At 39.9% G+C, this 18125-nt stretch overlaps 1 protein-coding gene across 2 annotated transcripts in view; it reads left to right on the top strand.

The window, feature by feature from the left end:
• Window positions 1-18125, top strand: part of LOC139691566 (uncharacterized) — a 144875-nt gene that overhangs the window by 30409 nt on the left and 96341 nt on the right. The window contains exon 2 of one of the 2 annotated variants that reach the window (XM_071589442.1): window positions 7727-7791. In XM_071589442.1, coding sequence (XP_071445543.1) covers window positions 7758-7791 — 34 coding nt within the window. In that variant the 5' untranslated portion in view covers window positions 7727-7757. Of the gene's footprint in view, window positions 1-7726; window positions 7792-12967; window positions 13335-18125 lie in introns of those variants that run through there. The other variant, XM_071589441.1, reaches the window with a different exon arrangement.

The following is an 18125-nucleotide window of genomic DNA, read 5'->3' as shown; positions in this document are numbered from 1 at the left end:
TTAACAAAGCGATTTATTGTAAAGTAAAATTATTTACCGACAACGCAATTGTTTTTTATTATATAATCCTAGTAATGAAGATAGAGAAGATTTAGCAGATGGCCGAAATGCCATGCAAAATTGGCGATAACACTATGTAAAGTAGAATTTATCTTTAAAAAAGCCTGGTGGCGAATTTTTTGAAGTGGATTTTTAGTTCCTTCCGAACGATTACTGCATTAAAAATACCGAAGTACATAGAAAGTATAGACTCGATTTAATACTTATAACAACATTGCCTGGTATTTCTTCATTTGCTTTCCTTTCCGTCCATAATACATGTTCCTTTTTCATATTTCTCCGCACACAAATTTCAAAATACTCCAATCTTCTACGCCTATCGTTTTTCTTGAGCGACCATGTTCCCGCGTTGTAAAAAAATCACGCATCGTATAAAAAATTTAACGAGCCTTCTCTTAACATCCTTAATCATCCTCCCTGTCATTAATTCTTATCTTCGTGTGAAAGCTTCTTTTCTTTACACAAAAACACTTCGTCTTATGTCCCTACTAGTTCGACAATCATGCTCCAAATACAGCCATGTCTTTTTTTTACCCGGAAACATCGTGATCATTGATTTATTTACACTGATTCTCATACCATGCATATCGCATTGATCTCATGATCGATACAATGAAAAACTCAAGTTTATGAGGAATTAATCCCCAGATTTAAAAATACCGTAAATTTAACACAAGTACACTAAAAAAACGTCTCAGAGTTGAGTTCGGTGACCGTATTTCGCATCAAGGAAGTTGAGATACGAGCCCAGAACCAGCGACGTCACACGAAGATAGACTGAAGCTCCTGTCACGTGACAATCAAGCACGCCGAAGGCGTTCCTGTTTATTCAATGCTTGAGGGGACGCAGGAAAAACAAGTGTCAAACGGTGGGCGCCATCGAAGGAACGGAGGGTTAGTTCATTTTTTAAATTAAGAAAAGAGGAAGCAGAGGATGGGAGGGGGGACTTGATCGACTTCCAGCTTCTCCTCGTCGCCAGGCAAAACCGATGGACCCGAGTATTTGAACCACTCTCTGTCGCCACGCTTAGAACCGCTTAGATTCTCAATCCAAAACGACCAAGGTGTATGTATATGTATATATATATATATATATATATATATATATATATATATATATATATATATATATACAGACCATAAACACAGTAATCAACCCGAAGGTCGGTTTGGTAGGTGATGGTAGAGTACACCCAGTACTAAGCCCGACGGCGTGTGAAATTCACACATCAGGGTAGGGGGGGCAGTTCCTTTCCCTGTGCTGGTTATGGTTTCCCAGGAAGATCTGGAACCCGAAAAATCACATAGCTTGGGTGGAGCTGCAGGTGCCCAGAGTGTCTTGCCCGGGAATCGAACCCGGGACCCTCATATATATATGGGTTGCGGTAGTCCAGAAGGTAGTGCGTTGCACTACTGACCGTAGGGTCCCGGGTTCCATATAGATGCCAGAGCTTCCTGGGAAACCACCATAACCGATGGTACAGGCACAGGGAAAGGAACTGGCCGCCCTACCCTGATATGTGAATTTCGCACGTCGTCGGGCTTAATACTGGGTGAAATACGCCATATTTTTTATTTTGAATTCGGTATTAGTTGCCATGGATGCAGCTGTAAGAAAATATAACGATGTAAATGTAAAGATTTAATTTGTAGAGGAACAGTTCTAATTATATGAATGAAACAAAAAAAACGGAATTTTTTGAAATTTTTTAAAGTTTAATTTCACATATTTCCATAATTTAAATGATTACGTATAGGAAATGTCTTTCCGGCAAGTCCCGCCATCTTGTTTGACTGGAACAGTTCCTATTGTTGCCTGCCATAAACTGAGAGTTGTTTCGCGGTCGACGTACCATATTTATTCTCGTAGTAGTAGTTTTGAGGGGAGGCGACCGACAGCTGAGGTCATTTGCGCCATAGGGGATGGATAGGAAAGGATGAAGGGCGGAGAGAAACCCGGCGTCGGCATTAGCCTACTCTTTACGAAAGGCGCCAAGGGGTCCGCAGTTTAACGTCCCATCCGACGGACGGCGTACTCACTCAAAGTGCCCTCCACAAAGCACCTCAAACAGAGATCGAGATACCTCTGAAAAATATTCAACACCGCCGGGATTTGAACCCGGGCCCTCTGGGTGGGAAGCCAGTGCGCTAGCCCCCGCACCATCTCGATCCCCATATTTATTCTCTTTAAGCTTTGGAAAGAACACGGCATGGGGACAAAATACTCTTCCATCGTCCATTGTTTGCGGAAATAGGGCTCCACCAAAGAGGTTCGATGTTTTTATTCTGCCTGGCAGCCTATTCCTCCATATTTAATTTTACGACAATGCCGTCCAGCCCAGGTTGTGATTGGTGGGCGGGAAAAAGTCGCGTGGAGGCGAACTACTTCGTGCGGCCGGTCCCGAATCCTCGCCAGATATCGCGGAGAGACTCTTTTTCGAGGTGAGGGGGAGACAAAAGGGGAGGAGTGGGAACCCCCTTCCTCCCACGCGATCCTCGTAATCTTTTGGATCCTCGCCCTAACCGACGGCACGGAGCGACTTGAGAGAGAGAGAGAGAAAGGGGGGGGAACATTAAGTCAGTCGTCCTGCGACAAGAGGACTTACACTCATCTCAAGATTTTTAAAATTTCTCCATCTCTTAAGAGAGAGAGATAGAGAACAAAACGTGAACTTTTTCCAACAAGAGTTTGCTCAGAGACCAAAGGGAAAAGTCGCAGAAGAGACTCATGGGAAGGCTGAACTCAAACCGATGTAGACATCAACGAGAAATCGCCCAAAGAAAAAAAAGAAAAGTCCAAGAGATGTTTACTCCATATTTCGTCGAAATAAATCCAAATCACAACCAGTTTCAAAGGCGAACTTGAAATTTTGCCTGTCGGAGGGAAAATTATGGCAAAAGTGGATTGGAATAGATGAAAAGGACATTAAAAAAACAGCCCTAAATAACTTAAATGTTTCATAAGGATACAGTATTGGTAGAAATTATTAGGATAGACGACCGACAGATAAGGTTATTCGCTCCATTAAGGATACGTGGGTAATTTGAAAGAGGCGTAAGGATTAGCCTAATCTAATAACTAAAGGCGCGAAATATATATATATATATATATATATATATATATACATATATATATATATATATACATACATATATATATATACATATATATATACATATATATATATATATATATATATATATATATATATATATATATATATATATATATATATATATATATGTATGTATATATATATATAAATACAAATATTTATACTTATGTATATATACATAAATATACATACATATAAACACATATATATACACACATATATGTATATACATACATATATACATACACATATATGTATGTATATATATATATATATATATATATATATATATATATATATATATATATATATATATATACATATATACATACATTGTAAGAATTAAGCCATCTCCCGAATTCAAACCAGAACCCTCTCGCTGGGAAGACAGATAATTACTCACAGTACCTACCCGATCCCCTCTCAGGACACAGTTTTGCGTGGTGGAAACGTTTGATGCCTGGAAAGTATACTAAAACAACATCCCCGCAATTTCCACATGCATGTGGAAATTTGAGCTATGTTGTTTCGGCAAACTTTCCTGGTGGCTCCTTAACTCTCTTCTTCAGAGTGAATCCTTGACACAGCCTGTTTCAAAGACTTTCCTGGCACCTTTACATTAAGGTATAAGTACACATACAAAACAGACACAAGTGCATTGCGTGTGAATGTGGCAAAGGAAGGACTCAAATCCTGCCAAGCTAGCTGAAAGAAGATCACAAGTCGCTTAATGAATACTACCAACTTTTCTTCTTCTTCATTTCAAAAGGGCAACAAAACAACTAGGGTGTGCGGCTAGAAGGGATTTCAAACCATACGCACGATCCCTTTTTATATGGTCACTCGAATTTTGATGAGCAAGGATTGGTAAAGTGAGAAAACTCTAAAAAGTCAGACTAAATAAATGAAAGGGCCTTTCATTTGGATCCCCAAGCGAGTGTGTGTTCTAGTTAATGGAACACGTTTATGCCAGGGTATATGATATCTCGTCAATACCAAATCGCTATTTAATTTTGAATTTAACTGTAACTTGGAGATTACGGACAAATGCGATATAATAAACAAACGAGCGACCGTGCCCGGCTTTGCCTGAGTATTGGTACAGCTGTTACTGACCTTAAATCGTATTACAGGCCTACGCGTGTTTATGCACGTGGACAGTTCCTTTATCACTGAATGGTGTGCCAGCACATGTGATTTTCAAATGCTTTGTACAAATGTGATTAGATTTGGTCAGGCAAAATGAACACTGAATTCCGAAAAAAATATAATAAATTTTTAATTTAATTTTAAAATAAATCAATATCGCCGAATCTTAAAGTGACGGTTGACAATATATAAAACGTCTGATCAGCTGTCGACATAGATCACAATAACCGTTTGAAAACGACACGAGAACTAGAGAAAGAATTCGTCAGTTAATACTTGTCGCTCCTCATTGAAGTGGATGATTTGAAAACTTACGTGATTCTGAGTGAAACATGTGCTGCCATCTGTAAATGAGAAAAGAATTATCGATTTTCGAACACACACAAACGCAATGTCGATTTTTTCGGACTCGAAAAATGTCCAGGAAGATACTTAAATCTGTGCTACTTTTTGCATTTTCAAACTATTCATGAAAATAATTATAAGTTCTTGGTGTGATGCGTTCCTGAACAAAAAAAAATATTTTCAGATTTTAACATAATTACGATAAAAAGAAGATCGCTCGTTATTGAATGTGAAAATTGTAATGAGTTCAATCAATCATTGTTTATCAGTGATTGAGCTATTTAAAGCTCGGCTTTGAAGTTAATTGGCGGTCATAAAACTGAGTTTTGGCCTTAAGCTGAGATAAAAAAGTAATACTTCAATTTAAAGACACATTGGAAAATCTGAGAGGAAGATGTTCCTTCTCTCCCTTGAAAAAGGTGGTTTGGCCACCGAAAATACGGGATTGTGTCTTTCTCTATGTTTTTGTTCGCTAGCGCTATCTTGGTTTACATTGTATATATATATGTATATGTATATATATATATATATATATATATATATATATATATATATATATATATATATATATATATATATATATATATATATATATATCGATGATATAGAAACACTCACACTAGCAGTATAATATTTGGACGGCACAATAGAACAGAAATAACTCTTACTTGAAGAAGGCCGAAAGCTCAAACAATTTACCATGTGAGTGCCCTTTTAAGTATTACTATTTTATTTGTGTTTTATTGTGCCGTCCCAATATTATATATGTATATATATATATATATATGATAACACAATTGTTTGTTTCGGGCATTGTAGTTTTGACGAATGGCCGTACATTGGTACTGATTTGGTCATCCGAATGGAAGGCGGAATAACGGAGATGGTAATGGATTTTCCAAGGACCTACAACAAACTGACTATTCTCTTACAATCTTTAATCAGTTTCGCAGGGTTGAGTCACCGTCCAACCGTTGCCAAATTTAAACGCAATGCACTTGTGATTGCGTGTTTCTACATATACTTTAATGTACACATGCCAACGACGTATTTGAAAATAGCCCTTTCGCAGATGTACTCGGACGATTATGGCTAAGAGGCCACCAGGAAGGTTTGACTCTACATTAAAACATGATATAAGAAAATGAGGATATTTTTCCCAGGATTTATCAATTAATGATTATTATTTCTTTATTCTTATCCCGTTCCCCATCCTGTTTTCCCAGTTTTCTTATTTCCTGAAAGTGAAAAGAGCACCTCCTAAACCTTTTTAAGCGAAAAACTTGCTGCTTGAAAAAGCTCAGTGAGAGAGAAAAATTTTCCTGAGCCCTATCGCTTAAAGAAGCCTCGATTGTTTTACCAAACAGAAGGTTCAACTTGAAATGTCCGAAACAAAAAATAAATATTGAAATAACTCGAATTACAAACAGAAGTTTCGTACTCACCACCGTATTTCTGTCGCCTAGGGCCCGATGCATGGGAGAAGAGGTTTTACGAAACATAATAGTTAAAGAACTAATCAGTTTAGTTCATACAATCAGGTGTATTTTTTTAACTTAAACATTTAAAAAAATTAAATTAGGTTATATCATTTTCAGTTTTACAATTAAATACATAAGCCAATTTTTATTCATATTTAATAAATTGGCCAATTATATTTCGAGTTCATATATATATATATATATATATATATATATATATATATATATATATATATATATAGTCTGAATTAAAGAAGGCTTCACAGAAGGCCGAAAGATTGAATTTCTGAAATTTGAGTGTCCTCTAACGTGTGATCTATGTTATTTTTGTGTTCTATTGCGCGGTCTAAATGCTATATTGCTCTCGTGAGTGCTACATGATTTATATTTATATGTATATGTATTTATATATATTTATATATATATATACACACATACATAAAAACGCAGATGTAGGTTTTTAACCATAGAAACACAAAGAAAGGACAGTAACATATGATGTTTTGACGTTTCGACGGCTCGACCGTCGTCTTCATAAAGGTAGATATATATATATATATATATGTGTGTGTGTGTGTGTGTGTGTGGTATATATATGTATATCTGGTATAAATATATATGTATGTATATAATCATATATACAATGTATATACGAGGGTCATCCGGAAAGTAGTACCCGTTCGTGCCGCATGAAGTGCTGACGACGCGAGTAGCCGCTGGACGAGGTCAGATAGCTTCAGTGGCTTGTCTGCCTTCTCTGAGCCAAGTTGCGTGACGCTAGCATTGCCTGTGTTGTTTCTGTGATTGTTTACAATGTTTAAAAAATTGAGAACGCCGCCAGTTGTGAAGTGAGGGCAGTGATTAAATTCCTCAATGCAAGAAACGTTCGCCCATGTGATATTCATCGCCAATTAAAGGAGGTGTATGGAGACAATGTAATGGACGAGTCGTCTGTTCGGCGGTGGTGTCGCAACTTCAACATGGGGAGGGGGAACACACACGACGATGAGCGTTCGGAGAGACCGTCTGTCATTACAGACCAACTGGTGAGCTCAGTTGACGAATTCGTGAGGAACGATCGGCGCGTCACAATTGATGACATCTGTGAGCATTTTCCCAATGTTTCTCGAACAATTGTTCATGAAATTGTTAAACACCATCTGCATTATGCAAAAATTTGTGCAAGATGGGTCCCTCGCGTATCTCAATGAGCTGGCGGCGAAGGACTATGCAGCAGGAATACAGAAACTTGTCACACGTTATGACAAATGCCTTAATTTGCTTGGAGATTATGTTGAGAAGTAGTTTAAAGTATCCTCTTTCAAATAAAATTTTTTATGTTTGTTAATATTTACTTTTGTGTCTTTATTTCACGAACGGGTACTACTTTCCGGATGACCCTCGTATATAATAATAAAAGGACATTTATTTATATTTTATTGAAGTGAACTTTAGTTGATTTCTGTCAGTCATTTGCGATCCACGTGCAATGTACCGAAACTCTTGCGGGAAAATATAGCTTGAACTAATTTCCTTTTCTTTCTCTCCCCCCCCCCCCACACTCATCCCTAACAGGTGGCAGTAGAGGAGTTCCTTGCAAGGAGACATGATTAAAGTGGACGAGTGCGATCCCTTGGGAGGTGAGTGAGACGCCGGCCATTTTATTTTATTTTTTCTCCCCTTCGAATTCCTCCCCTTTCTCACCAAATCCCTTTCCCCCTTCTTTCCTCACCGCGCATGCGTATCTGTGTGTGGGACGGGGGAGTGGGGGAGGGTGTGTTGACTCATCATCTGTGGAGCCCAGTCTGCGTCTGGCGTGGGCGGCGACGAGAGTTTTGGCGGGGTGAGAGAGTTTTGGTGGGGTGATGGTGCTAGGAAACAACCCCCTCGCACATCGGAGGTTCCTGTTACGAAAAAATCTGACGAGCACCCTCCGCCATCGAGTGCACTACCTCGTGGTCCCACACGGCACTTAAAAAGGCGCGGAGTAATGTCGCCGCGCGGGAAATGCCAAGTCAGGCGATCAAATAAAAATGACGGCCCGATAATGCGTCCCATTTGACGTGCACTCACCGTTAATTGCTAAGTTTGATTGCCGTCGGCATCAGTTATTTTCAAATTCCGCGCGGAAAAGCTCGCCAAGATTTTCCTGTCTCTGGAAATAAAAATCTCGGGCGAATTGAAGTTTTCTCGGCGAAAATACGTACTTTCTATTTTAGATTGATTTACAATGCTTCGTTCAGCCTTTAAAGTCACCGGCGAACATTTGGTAGAGATAAATTTCAATGTTTTTTTATTAGACTAGTCTCCAAGTTTCAAGGTTTTCACGGGTAAATATTTCTTTTTTTTTCCCCCCAAAAATTATGGGCAGTAATTTTCACTACCTCGTATCCTCAATTCGTGGTGAGACGGTGGGTAGAACGTTGGACTACTCCGGTAACTACCAGCATTCTAGCTGTGTGACCAGATATTTCTGGTCACAGTTATGTCCCTTATCGTTTTTCAATGAAATAACTGTTGACTTATTTCGCTCAAAATCCCTGAAATTAGACCAAAGTGCTTTTCAATTCTCGTTTGAGTTTCCAGTTTTTTTTTCTTTTGAATTGGTTCGATGTTTTTCTGAATTCCTTCTTGGCATTCGCCCTAGATAGGTTGTAATCGTGAATGATCATATTCCTACTGTCGCCAGAGATATCAATCCTATTGTTTTTCATCTTAGCGAGACATAGGTCTTTGAAGTATTTACGATTTTCTAATACACGCGGGGTACCAAGGTTGTCCTGAATGTAACCTCTGTTTGCGTGTAGTGAGCGAAGTATTGGGAGGGGAACCGAATACTTGCTGTATTTGCACACACACACACTAGGGCAGTACGCCTCGAGCTGCAGTGTTTGGAAGTTGGCGCCAATTGTCGTTTGTTTACAGTAGCGAATCAAAATGAACAATACAATCGGAAATCCCGCCAAATGTAATAGCAGTTAGTGATGAGGTTTTTACTGGCAATAAACTTCAAAGCTGCTGACATTCATCATTGGGAAATTTGTTCTTTGCACTGACTAAGTGAATAGTGACAGTTTTGTGCGTTAGTGGTGGTGTTAGTTTAAGAGTGAACGGACAAAAGACCATGAAGTCAAAGAACTAGTCATCCGTAAGTACCGATATCACAAGGCTAGGGCGGACACAGCGGTCTACGTCGCGAACATTGGTGCTCTGACCATTATAAAACTGAATACACCACTGCCTCACTCCGTCTTCACTCATTACTCTGTCTCTGTACACTCGACAAAATGAATTTCAATTGGCTTGTGTCAGTTTTTTGGCTATAAAAACCAAAGCACAGATCGCAACTCGCGGGATTTTCTATTGCTGCACACATTTGCAGTGAACAAAGTAGAAGAACTACAGTCTACTCACTACTACATCAGGAAACATACTTAGAGTGAGAACGTTTGGACAGCAAGATGGTATCTCTAGCTCTACCCACCGCCACGCTAGGTCGAAACGTAAGTTATTTTCTTGACATCCCTCGTATATAAAAATAAGAAAATTAATTTTTTTGGGGACACTAAGACAAGGCGAATACTCGCGCATTAAGGAAGTCTTTACGCATCCTGAGGAACGATGGAAATCAAAAACATTTACGACTAGACTAGACTAGGTAGGGGGTGTGTGGTAGGCGGAAGGTGGGTGAGAAATCCATCCGGACAGCAGCTGTGACTCAGCCCATACGTCGGGGGGTTGGCCAAAGGAAAAGGGGGGCAAGGGGAAGAGTAGGGGCGGAATTGGATCCCCCGTAAGAGTAGGCAAAGTGAAGGCCTTTTGGCACGAGGCCTCTTCACCCGCCACATCTCCGCTGGCTCTACGTTCGCACAAGTGGTCAAAAGAGTTAATTGGCGACACGCGAGGGTGAATTAATAAATTCTCCATCACGACAACGCGCAGTAGCTACCCTATTAAAAAGAGTTGTATTGATGCAAAGGAAAAAGGGATGGCGTCATTGCACACACAAACACGTCTTACGTATCTAAATCTTGCCCCGAAGGCCACCACGCGGAGGGTGTCAAGGTCACGAAGCGTTAGTGTGATAACTTTTCCCCGACAGTTAGTTTCCTAAATGGTGATTGGACTAGAGTTGTTTTCACCCAAACCATACCTTAATTGATTTGTTTACAATTTTCCTGACATGCTTCCACGGCAACAAAAACAACATTCATAATAGCATTCCGGATGAACGCGAAATACAAGATGGCGTTTAAAGAACAGAAATTTTTAAATTTTTGCTATTTCAATCATGTTTTTTGCAATTGTCATCCTGCAAATAATACAATCATTGGTTTTTTCGGTAGCAGTATCTCAGTGTTGCCTCCACGGAAACGGAACTACGTTCTCCGTTGCTGTTTTTTCAACAAATAAACTGATATAATTTGAATAAAAAATTTGTAGTAACATTGTTTGAACTACAATATAATTAGGCACATGTAACCATAATATTTTCGTGAGAGTTACATTTAATTCAGCACCGTAATTTAACCATAATTCCTCTGGAGCTATATCAGAGCGTGCATAGAAACTAGGATTTTCGATGCCGAAAAAAATCCACATGGCATAACTCTTATCATATGGGAGTGCATTTCTTACTTTTTGACGAGATCCTCTCGCCTGCCTCTTGATTTGAGAGTCTCCTTATAAGAAAACGCAATGTATTTCACCGTATCACTCATCTACTTGCCTCTCTGGGTGCATATTTAGTAATGCTAAGACTCTAAGAGAGAGAGAGAGAGAGAGAGAGAGAGAGGCGTGGGAATAGCTCCAGCGTCTTAAGCAACATCATTTGTATTCCATCCAGACGTTCGGGTGATTTAAATAAGATCCTTTTTCTTCCCTTGCCAAAGTGCAACATCTCATTTGAAACAAGCAAGTTGGAGCTGCTTGAGACTTGTGTTATTTCAACATTTCCCTTGTACTTATAACGAAATTATATCCACTTCCAACATGGCGTCTTGCGCAATCACCATTGCAAAGTATACGTAATAATATGAATAATAATAAAGGGCGCTGTACTTTTTAAACAAGAAGTTTGCCTACAACTCGCAGGAGTTAGACGAAAAACACATATATAAATGCTATAATCTTGATAATATCCCTAGCTAGCAAGTGTGACTTGTCATTACATAAATCGCTCAAAAAATATCTATAGATGTATGAAAATTCAGTGGGCTAGTGATATCGAGTATTTGGGATTTAGCTCAATACTACTCATTGAAATGCAATTTTCATTTTCGGTGGCGTTTCTATCGTTTTTTAGAAATGCCTCACGTGAAATACTATTTCATGAAAGTTATATATTATGCACCGTTTATTTATTCACAGAAAACCACCGCCAGGGTGTGTGGCAGGGGGGTGGATACACATCAGAATAATTCTACCCGAACATGACTACCGCGTTCGGACAATGTTATTATGGTACCCTATCGTTCGTGGAGAAAATTAAATCTTAAATGTATCTGTTGTACACTTAATATTGAAATTTTATTGACATGATGTCTCCTACCAGAGTACGATGTGGGTAGTTATACGGGTAGTTTATAAATCTAGCTCCCCTAGGCTGCACGCGATTCAATTTGGCAATCAATCCAACTTCGTGAGGATCCCATAAACTTGCAGCATATTCTAAATGAGGCCTAACCAAAGAAAGATAACATTTCCCTTTGATCTTTTCATCACATTTACCCAGAATTATTCCAATAAACCTTAATCTTATGTTAGCTTGTCCACATATTCCCCGTATCTGTTTCACCCGGGAGAGGTCATGCGCGGTATTACTACAAGAAACCTAATATTTCTCTGTAATGTCTTCACGTTATCTTATTTTTTCTGGCACGGGGTGTGTAGTGGCAAAGTATTTGTATTCACCCCCTGCCGCCGCCAGGGTGTGTGGCAGGGGGTGAATACACAACAGACTAATTTTGACCCGAATATGACCCTTCCACGGTCAAACAATATTATGATCCCCTATCGTTCGTGGAGAAAATTACATCTTAAATATATCTGTTCTACACTTCATGTCTCTAATTTAATTGACACGAGATCTCCTATCGTAGAACGATGGGGTTAATAATAAATTTTCAACATCACCGCCAAGGAGACGTCCTTCCAATCAATGTAAGAGATTTAATTTTTAATTTAACCTTCGCTCCGTGATTAATTCCGGTTGGGCTTGTAATTGTTGGTTGGTACTTGATTGTTGATAATTGTTGGTTGGTAATTGTTGGTAGGTAATTGTTGGATGGTATTTGTTTGTTGGTATTTTTAGTTGGTAATTGTTGTTTGGTATTTGTTGGTTGGTAATTGTTGGTTGATGTTTGTTGGTTGGTAATTGTTGGTTGGTAATTGTTGGTTGGAAATTGTTGGTTTGTAACTGTTCGTTGGTAATTGTCGTCTAGGCGAAACACTGTGCCCACTAGACCGCCACGTTTACAAAATATGGATAAAAAATATCGATATAGAAGTTACAAAGGGGGGAGGAAATCGATATTTTTACATTAAAATATCGATATATTTTTTATATATCGCTCAGTCCGTCCACCTTTCTTCCCAGGCGGATTTAGCTCCGGTGAGATTGACGTCTTGCAAATGCAATTCCGCTCCCTTTATTTCCGTCGAGGGCGCCGTGACAAGAGAGTGGTCATGAGCACGCCGCCCGGCGTCTCCGGGCGCGGATCCAACACCCGACGTCGCGACGGCCGGATTCACTGGCGTCCGGTCGGATCGCAGGCGATCCCATCATGCACCTGCCCCTCCCACTTCCCCCTTCTCCCCCCCAATACCCCTACCAACGCCGCGGCATCGCGCCTCATTTGTCCACCGATCTATCCTCTCTCTCCTCTCTCTCTTATTCGGCGGTGGCATTGGCCGCGAATGGAGCTTAGGGATATCTGCGTTACGAAAGTTCAAGGTCCTCACGAACGACCCCAAAGTGTACCCATACTCGAAGCACTCGGTTCTCGATAGAGAGTGTCTTCATCAGAGAGGAGGAACCTGGTGTTGTTCCATTGCGTACCAGAGGTCAAAATCATCTGGTGTAGGAGTGCTGAAAGGGATAATTGCTGCTTGAGGTGGTATAACATGTTGTCGACACTACAGAGAGACGAGAGTGCGGAGGAGGAATATTCAGACATGATAGGTAAGTGAAAACATCCAGATTTAATTCGAAGAACACAATTATCCGGGATGGAAAATTCCACATTCGTCAAGAATTCGTCGAGTCAGACTGGAGCAACTGTCTAGAATGTCGAATTACACGCGGTTTATTCTGTTTTAATATCCAGAAGGTTTATTATAGTCTAGACAGAGAAGCAACAGAATATTGAAGACAAAATACATTGCAGAAATCTGGAGAATCGCGATAAAGTTTGGAAAAGAATTGATAATCCGGATGAGGTTAACTTCAACAAAACTGCGAGTGATTTTTCGTGTACCATATCTCCCTTGGAAACCACAGATGGCACAGGGAATATGGAACTGGCCTCCCTTTATTCATTTGCAGATGAGCGAATTTCAAAAGCCGTTATAGGGCTTGGTACTATGTGAGTTCTATCCTCACCTATTAAGCAAACATTAGTTTTGGTAACATTGTTTGGTGTTTCAAGTGTGTTAGAATGATTGAAGAGCTAATTAATCAGTTATTGCAATACGCAGCTTGAGATTTAAGGGTATTTTGTGCCGTGCTAGTCAGGGTTTAAGAGTGCACAGTGATGTGTAGTGCCAGGGTTCATCAAAAACCTACCCTTAACTGGTAGAGTAATGCTCAATTACGGGAAGTTGTACATATGCAGAGGTAAAGAATGAGACATTGCATTTTTTTTATAGCGTCGGGCCCAAGGATATTTTGTGCTTCAAAAATGTTAATCAGAGCTGACATAAGTCTACGTCCTTGTAGAATTATAGGGCTTATTACGCGTATTTTACATTATTTTATATTCGAAATTTTGATGTTTTGGTACACTGAAGGCCACCGAATGGGTGAGTGGCAGGGGATGAATACACACCAGACTAAATTTTACCCGAACATGACCCTTCCACGGTCGAACAATGTTATTATGATCCCTTATTGCTCGCGGAAAAAAAGACATCTTAAATCTATCTGTTCTACACTTAATCTCTCTAATTTTATTAGCAAGATCTCTCCTAATGTAGTTAGATAGGAGTAATTAAACATTTTCTACACCATTGTTAAAGTGACATCCTTCCAGTTTATACAAGAGATTCAATCTGTAATTTAATCTTCGCTCCATTGAATGATTCACAGCCTAGCTGCTCTAATATTTTGGATTCGCTACTAAGTTTATCATAACAATGTTTTACAAATGTAGTTCCTCTACGCTGCACGCGATCCCATTCGGCAATCAATCCAACTTCGTGAGGATCCCAGAGGTATCTCGATCCCTACTTGAGGTGCTTTGTGGAGGGCACTTTGAGTGAGTACGGCGTCCGTCGGATGGGACGTTAAGCTGCGGACCCCTTGGCGCCTTTCGTAAAGAGTAGGCTAATGCCGACGCCGGGTTTCTCTCCACCCTTCATCCTTTCCTGTCCATCCCCTATGGCGCAAATGACCTTAGCTGTCGGTCGCCTCCCCTCAAAACTACTACTACGATAACATTTCTCTTTGACCTTTTCATCACATTTATCCAGGGAACTTACAATAAATCCCGATTTTTTGTTAGCTTGTCCACATATTCATAGTAAATAAAATCCCAGCAAGAGCTTTAGTGCCGTGTTAGGCAAAGATTTCATTGCATAATGTGATCAGTATAATCTCAATTGACTATGACTATTTTAAGCTAACCTCGTGAGTTACCCAAGGAAATTGAAGCCCTTTTTAAATGTGTTTTTTTAAAATAAATTTGACATCCATCTCATTAAAGGTACAATACTCTATTAAAACGAGTACGCTTTTGTTTATTTAGTATAGGGGGAGGATCGCATTCCGTCGCGGACACCCGAGTCCTTTGACCTGCCGCGCATATCACAGTTGGGAATTGATACCAATGGGAATAGCCTATCCAGTTTTTTTGTTAAGTTGTACTGTCGGCTCATTGGTACGAAAATAGTTTCCCTCATTCACCCTAGATCCAATTAAAAAAAAGATTCCCCCATTCACCCTAGATCCAATTTTAAAAAACTTTTTTCTAAAAGCTAAAAAAGAGAAGCTCAGCTGAAGAAGTCTACTTCTCTGAATATTCTGGGAACTTAGAAAACTTCCGAAAAGGCGATACAGTTCAAACAAGGTTGGTTTTTATTTTATGGCGAGCAGATGCTGAAGGCTGTGATAAATAGAGGGTAGAATGTTGGGTCAAGGAGTCAGGGGAAGAGGTAGAATTGCGTAAAATCCCTTCTCTATTCCCCCAAAACCCCTTCACGTCCTTGGCCTGAATTGAAGGGAGATAGACGGAAAATATGCGGATTTAAAAAAAACTGGTTTTCGTTCCAATGTTATTTGTTTTTAACGTATATTATGTGTTTTAGGGTAGTGTTTTCACTTAAGTGACGGGTTTAGTAGGGCTTACAAGTGATTCAGTGTGTAGTGTCTGGGCATATAAAAAAAAACCTACCTTTACCGGTAAATACCTTCAAAATGATTTAATGATAAGTGTATTTTATGCCTCCTAAACTGAATAAACAGCATTACTATAAATTTTAAACTTAAAAAATTCGCATAGTTGTAGATTATCTTCTCATTGGTCAGCCAATGTCGCTGGGTCACATTCCCTGCCTTTCACAGTCTCCTCGTGTGAGTAGAGTGTTTTGTGGTGCATGTTCATGTGGTGTTGGAGTTTCGCATTCTTGCTTGTTGTGTCCTGGCTTTTGCGTTGTTGGGTGGCTTTCGTGCTGCATCCTGGGGTGCAGTTGTTTGTATGAAGGGATTTTTGCATTAGTGTGTGCGCTGCTGTGGGTGTAATTTTCCATGTTGCTGTTTTGCATGTGGTATTGTTCCTTTTTACGGTTGGTGACCTAACACCCCCCGCCACACGCCCTTGCGGCAGCTTACGGGGTATTATGTAGATGTAGATGAACCAAATACTGGGCAATACTACGCTATCCCTCCTGGACCAACTACGGCAAAAGATACACGAAAAGAAAGACCAGGTTTGGTATGGAAGAAATTCATCTTGCATATAGACAATACAATCACACACACGCACACACACCCAAACAAGTGCCGTTGTCATGACAGAAATAAGCGAACTAAGATGCGCATTGTTGCCACACCCGGATTATTAGCCTGATTAGGCTCCGTCAGATTTTCGTTGCTTCCTCAAGATCAAACCGGTGGCGGCGGGGTAACGTCCTCGTCTGCCATTCCAAGGGTCGCGGGTTCGATTCCCGCCTGGGTGAGTTTTTCTCCACCTAGGGCTTCGGTGTTTGTAAATGTGACCATTGTTATCGTTGTTAATAGTTCGATGTAAAGGCCAAAATGTGCTATTTTCGGACTTATACTGAATAAATAAAATAAAATAAATAAATAAAATTTTCTTCGGTGGAAGGAGAGTTTCTCCAAAGAAAGAACTAATAGCTGAAGTAGACAAGTATATTGCAGGCATTAAGGAATCTAATTTTCAAGATGGAATCAAGACATTGGAACATTACTGGACCATGTGAATTATTTTCAAGTGAAAATACATTGAAAAATAGAAACAATTTCACTGAGATACATCGTTTTTTTTCTATTCCCTTCCGAGAAATTTTCTATATAGCCTCGCAAGGAAGTTGATGATGATAAGGAACTTGAGTAGAGATATATAAAAAGTGTACTACTGAATCGTATTGCTGATAACTTGGTCGTTGATTAAAGAGGGAAGTTGTTATTTCCGGACTTATGAATAGTGTGTGCGTGAGAAAATGGATAGACAACAGTGAACTGTCGAAAAGGAAAACTAAAATAGATTAGGCAGGAAAGGGAACACTTTCTCCGTCCTTTGAAGCCGTCGCTTTTTTTATCATCGAAGCTGTTGGGAGAAGACTTTGAAGAAGGTAGGAAAAGTTATACGCGGTCTGTCCATTAAATAAGCGAACTGAGGCCATAACAACTTTTTTTGTCAAAATTTAGTCTACTTCGACATTATTGTCCCCTTCAAAGTACTCTCCATTCGTAGGCTATGCTATATATTCCATCTTCTTCTTTTCCACTACTGTTAATAAAGCACCCTTGGAAGTCCTCTTGGCAGTTAGGCTTTTTAGTTTTCTCGTCGTTTCTTGTTTTATTGTGTCTTCCACATCTTCCCAGTGATGTCCCATCATCACATTTTTGCAATTTGGGAAAAGGAAGACATCATAGGGGGGGAGAGATTATGCGAATAAGGTGGATGATCTCAAGGATGGAATATTGAATTTTTTGCCAGAAACTGGCGAACAATCAATGCTGAATGTGCAGGTGCATTGTGTCATGGTGAAGGATCCATCCATCATGTTCGGTTAAAATAGTGTGCACAGTTGATTTTCCTAAATTCAGTTCATCAGCTATCATTAGGACAGTTTTTCGACGAACGGCAAGGACAAGGGACCGCACACGATCACTGTTGTCGTCAACACAGGTGGTTGAAGGTCAACCAGCCCTTGCATCATCCGTGGCGTCTTGTCGGCAATCTTCAAAATGCTTAATCCACTTGAATACACGGATGTTTTCTTCAGAGCATTATCACCATAAACAGCTGTCAACATTTCAGTAATTTCTTGATAAATTTTACCGCACTTCACCAAAAAACCTGATGTTGATTCGTTGCTCCGTGATTTCGTCAATTTCCATTTTCGAAAAACTGTAAAAAAAAGGACAACAGATACTAAAATAACTGGCACCATACGCACAGCTCGACGATCCGCCAAGCACAGGCGGCTCATTGGGTCTCAGGCAACTGGCGCCGCTAGTGGGCGGGGCTATAGTCCGCGTAATGGCCGCCAGATTGCACCAGTTCGCGTA

This window comes from Hetaerina americana, unplaced genomic scaffold, assembly GCF_022747635.1.
Source record: "Hetaerina americana unplaced genomic scaffold, ioHetAmer1.1.p SCAF_38, whole genome shotgun sequence".
Classification (NCBI taxonomy): domain Eukaryota; kingdom Metazoa; phylum Arthropoda; class Insecta; order Odonata; family Calopterygidae; genus Hetaerina; species Hetaerina americana.
The sequence above is the reverse complement of the archived record's forward strand: the minus strand, read 5'-3'. Positions and strand labels throughout refer to the sequence as shown.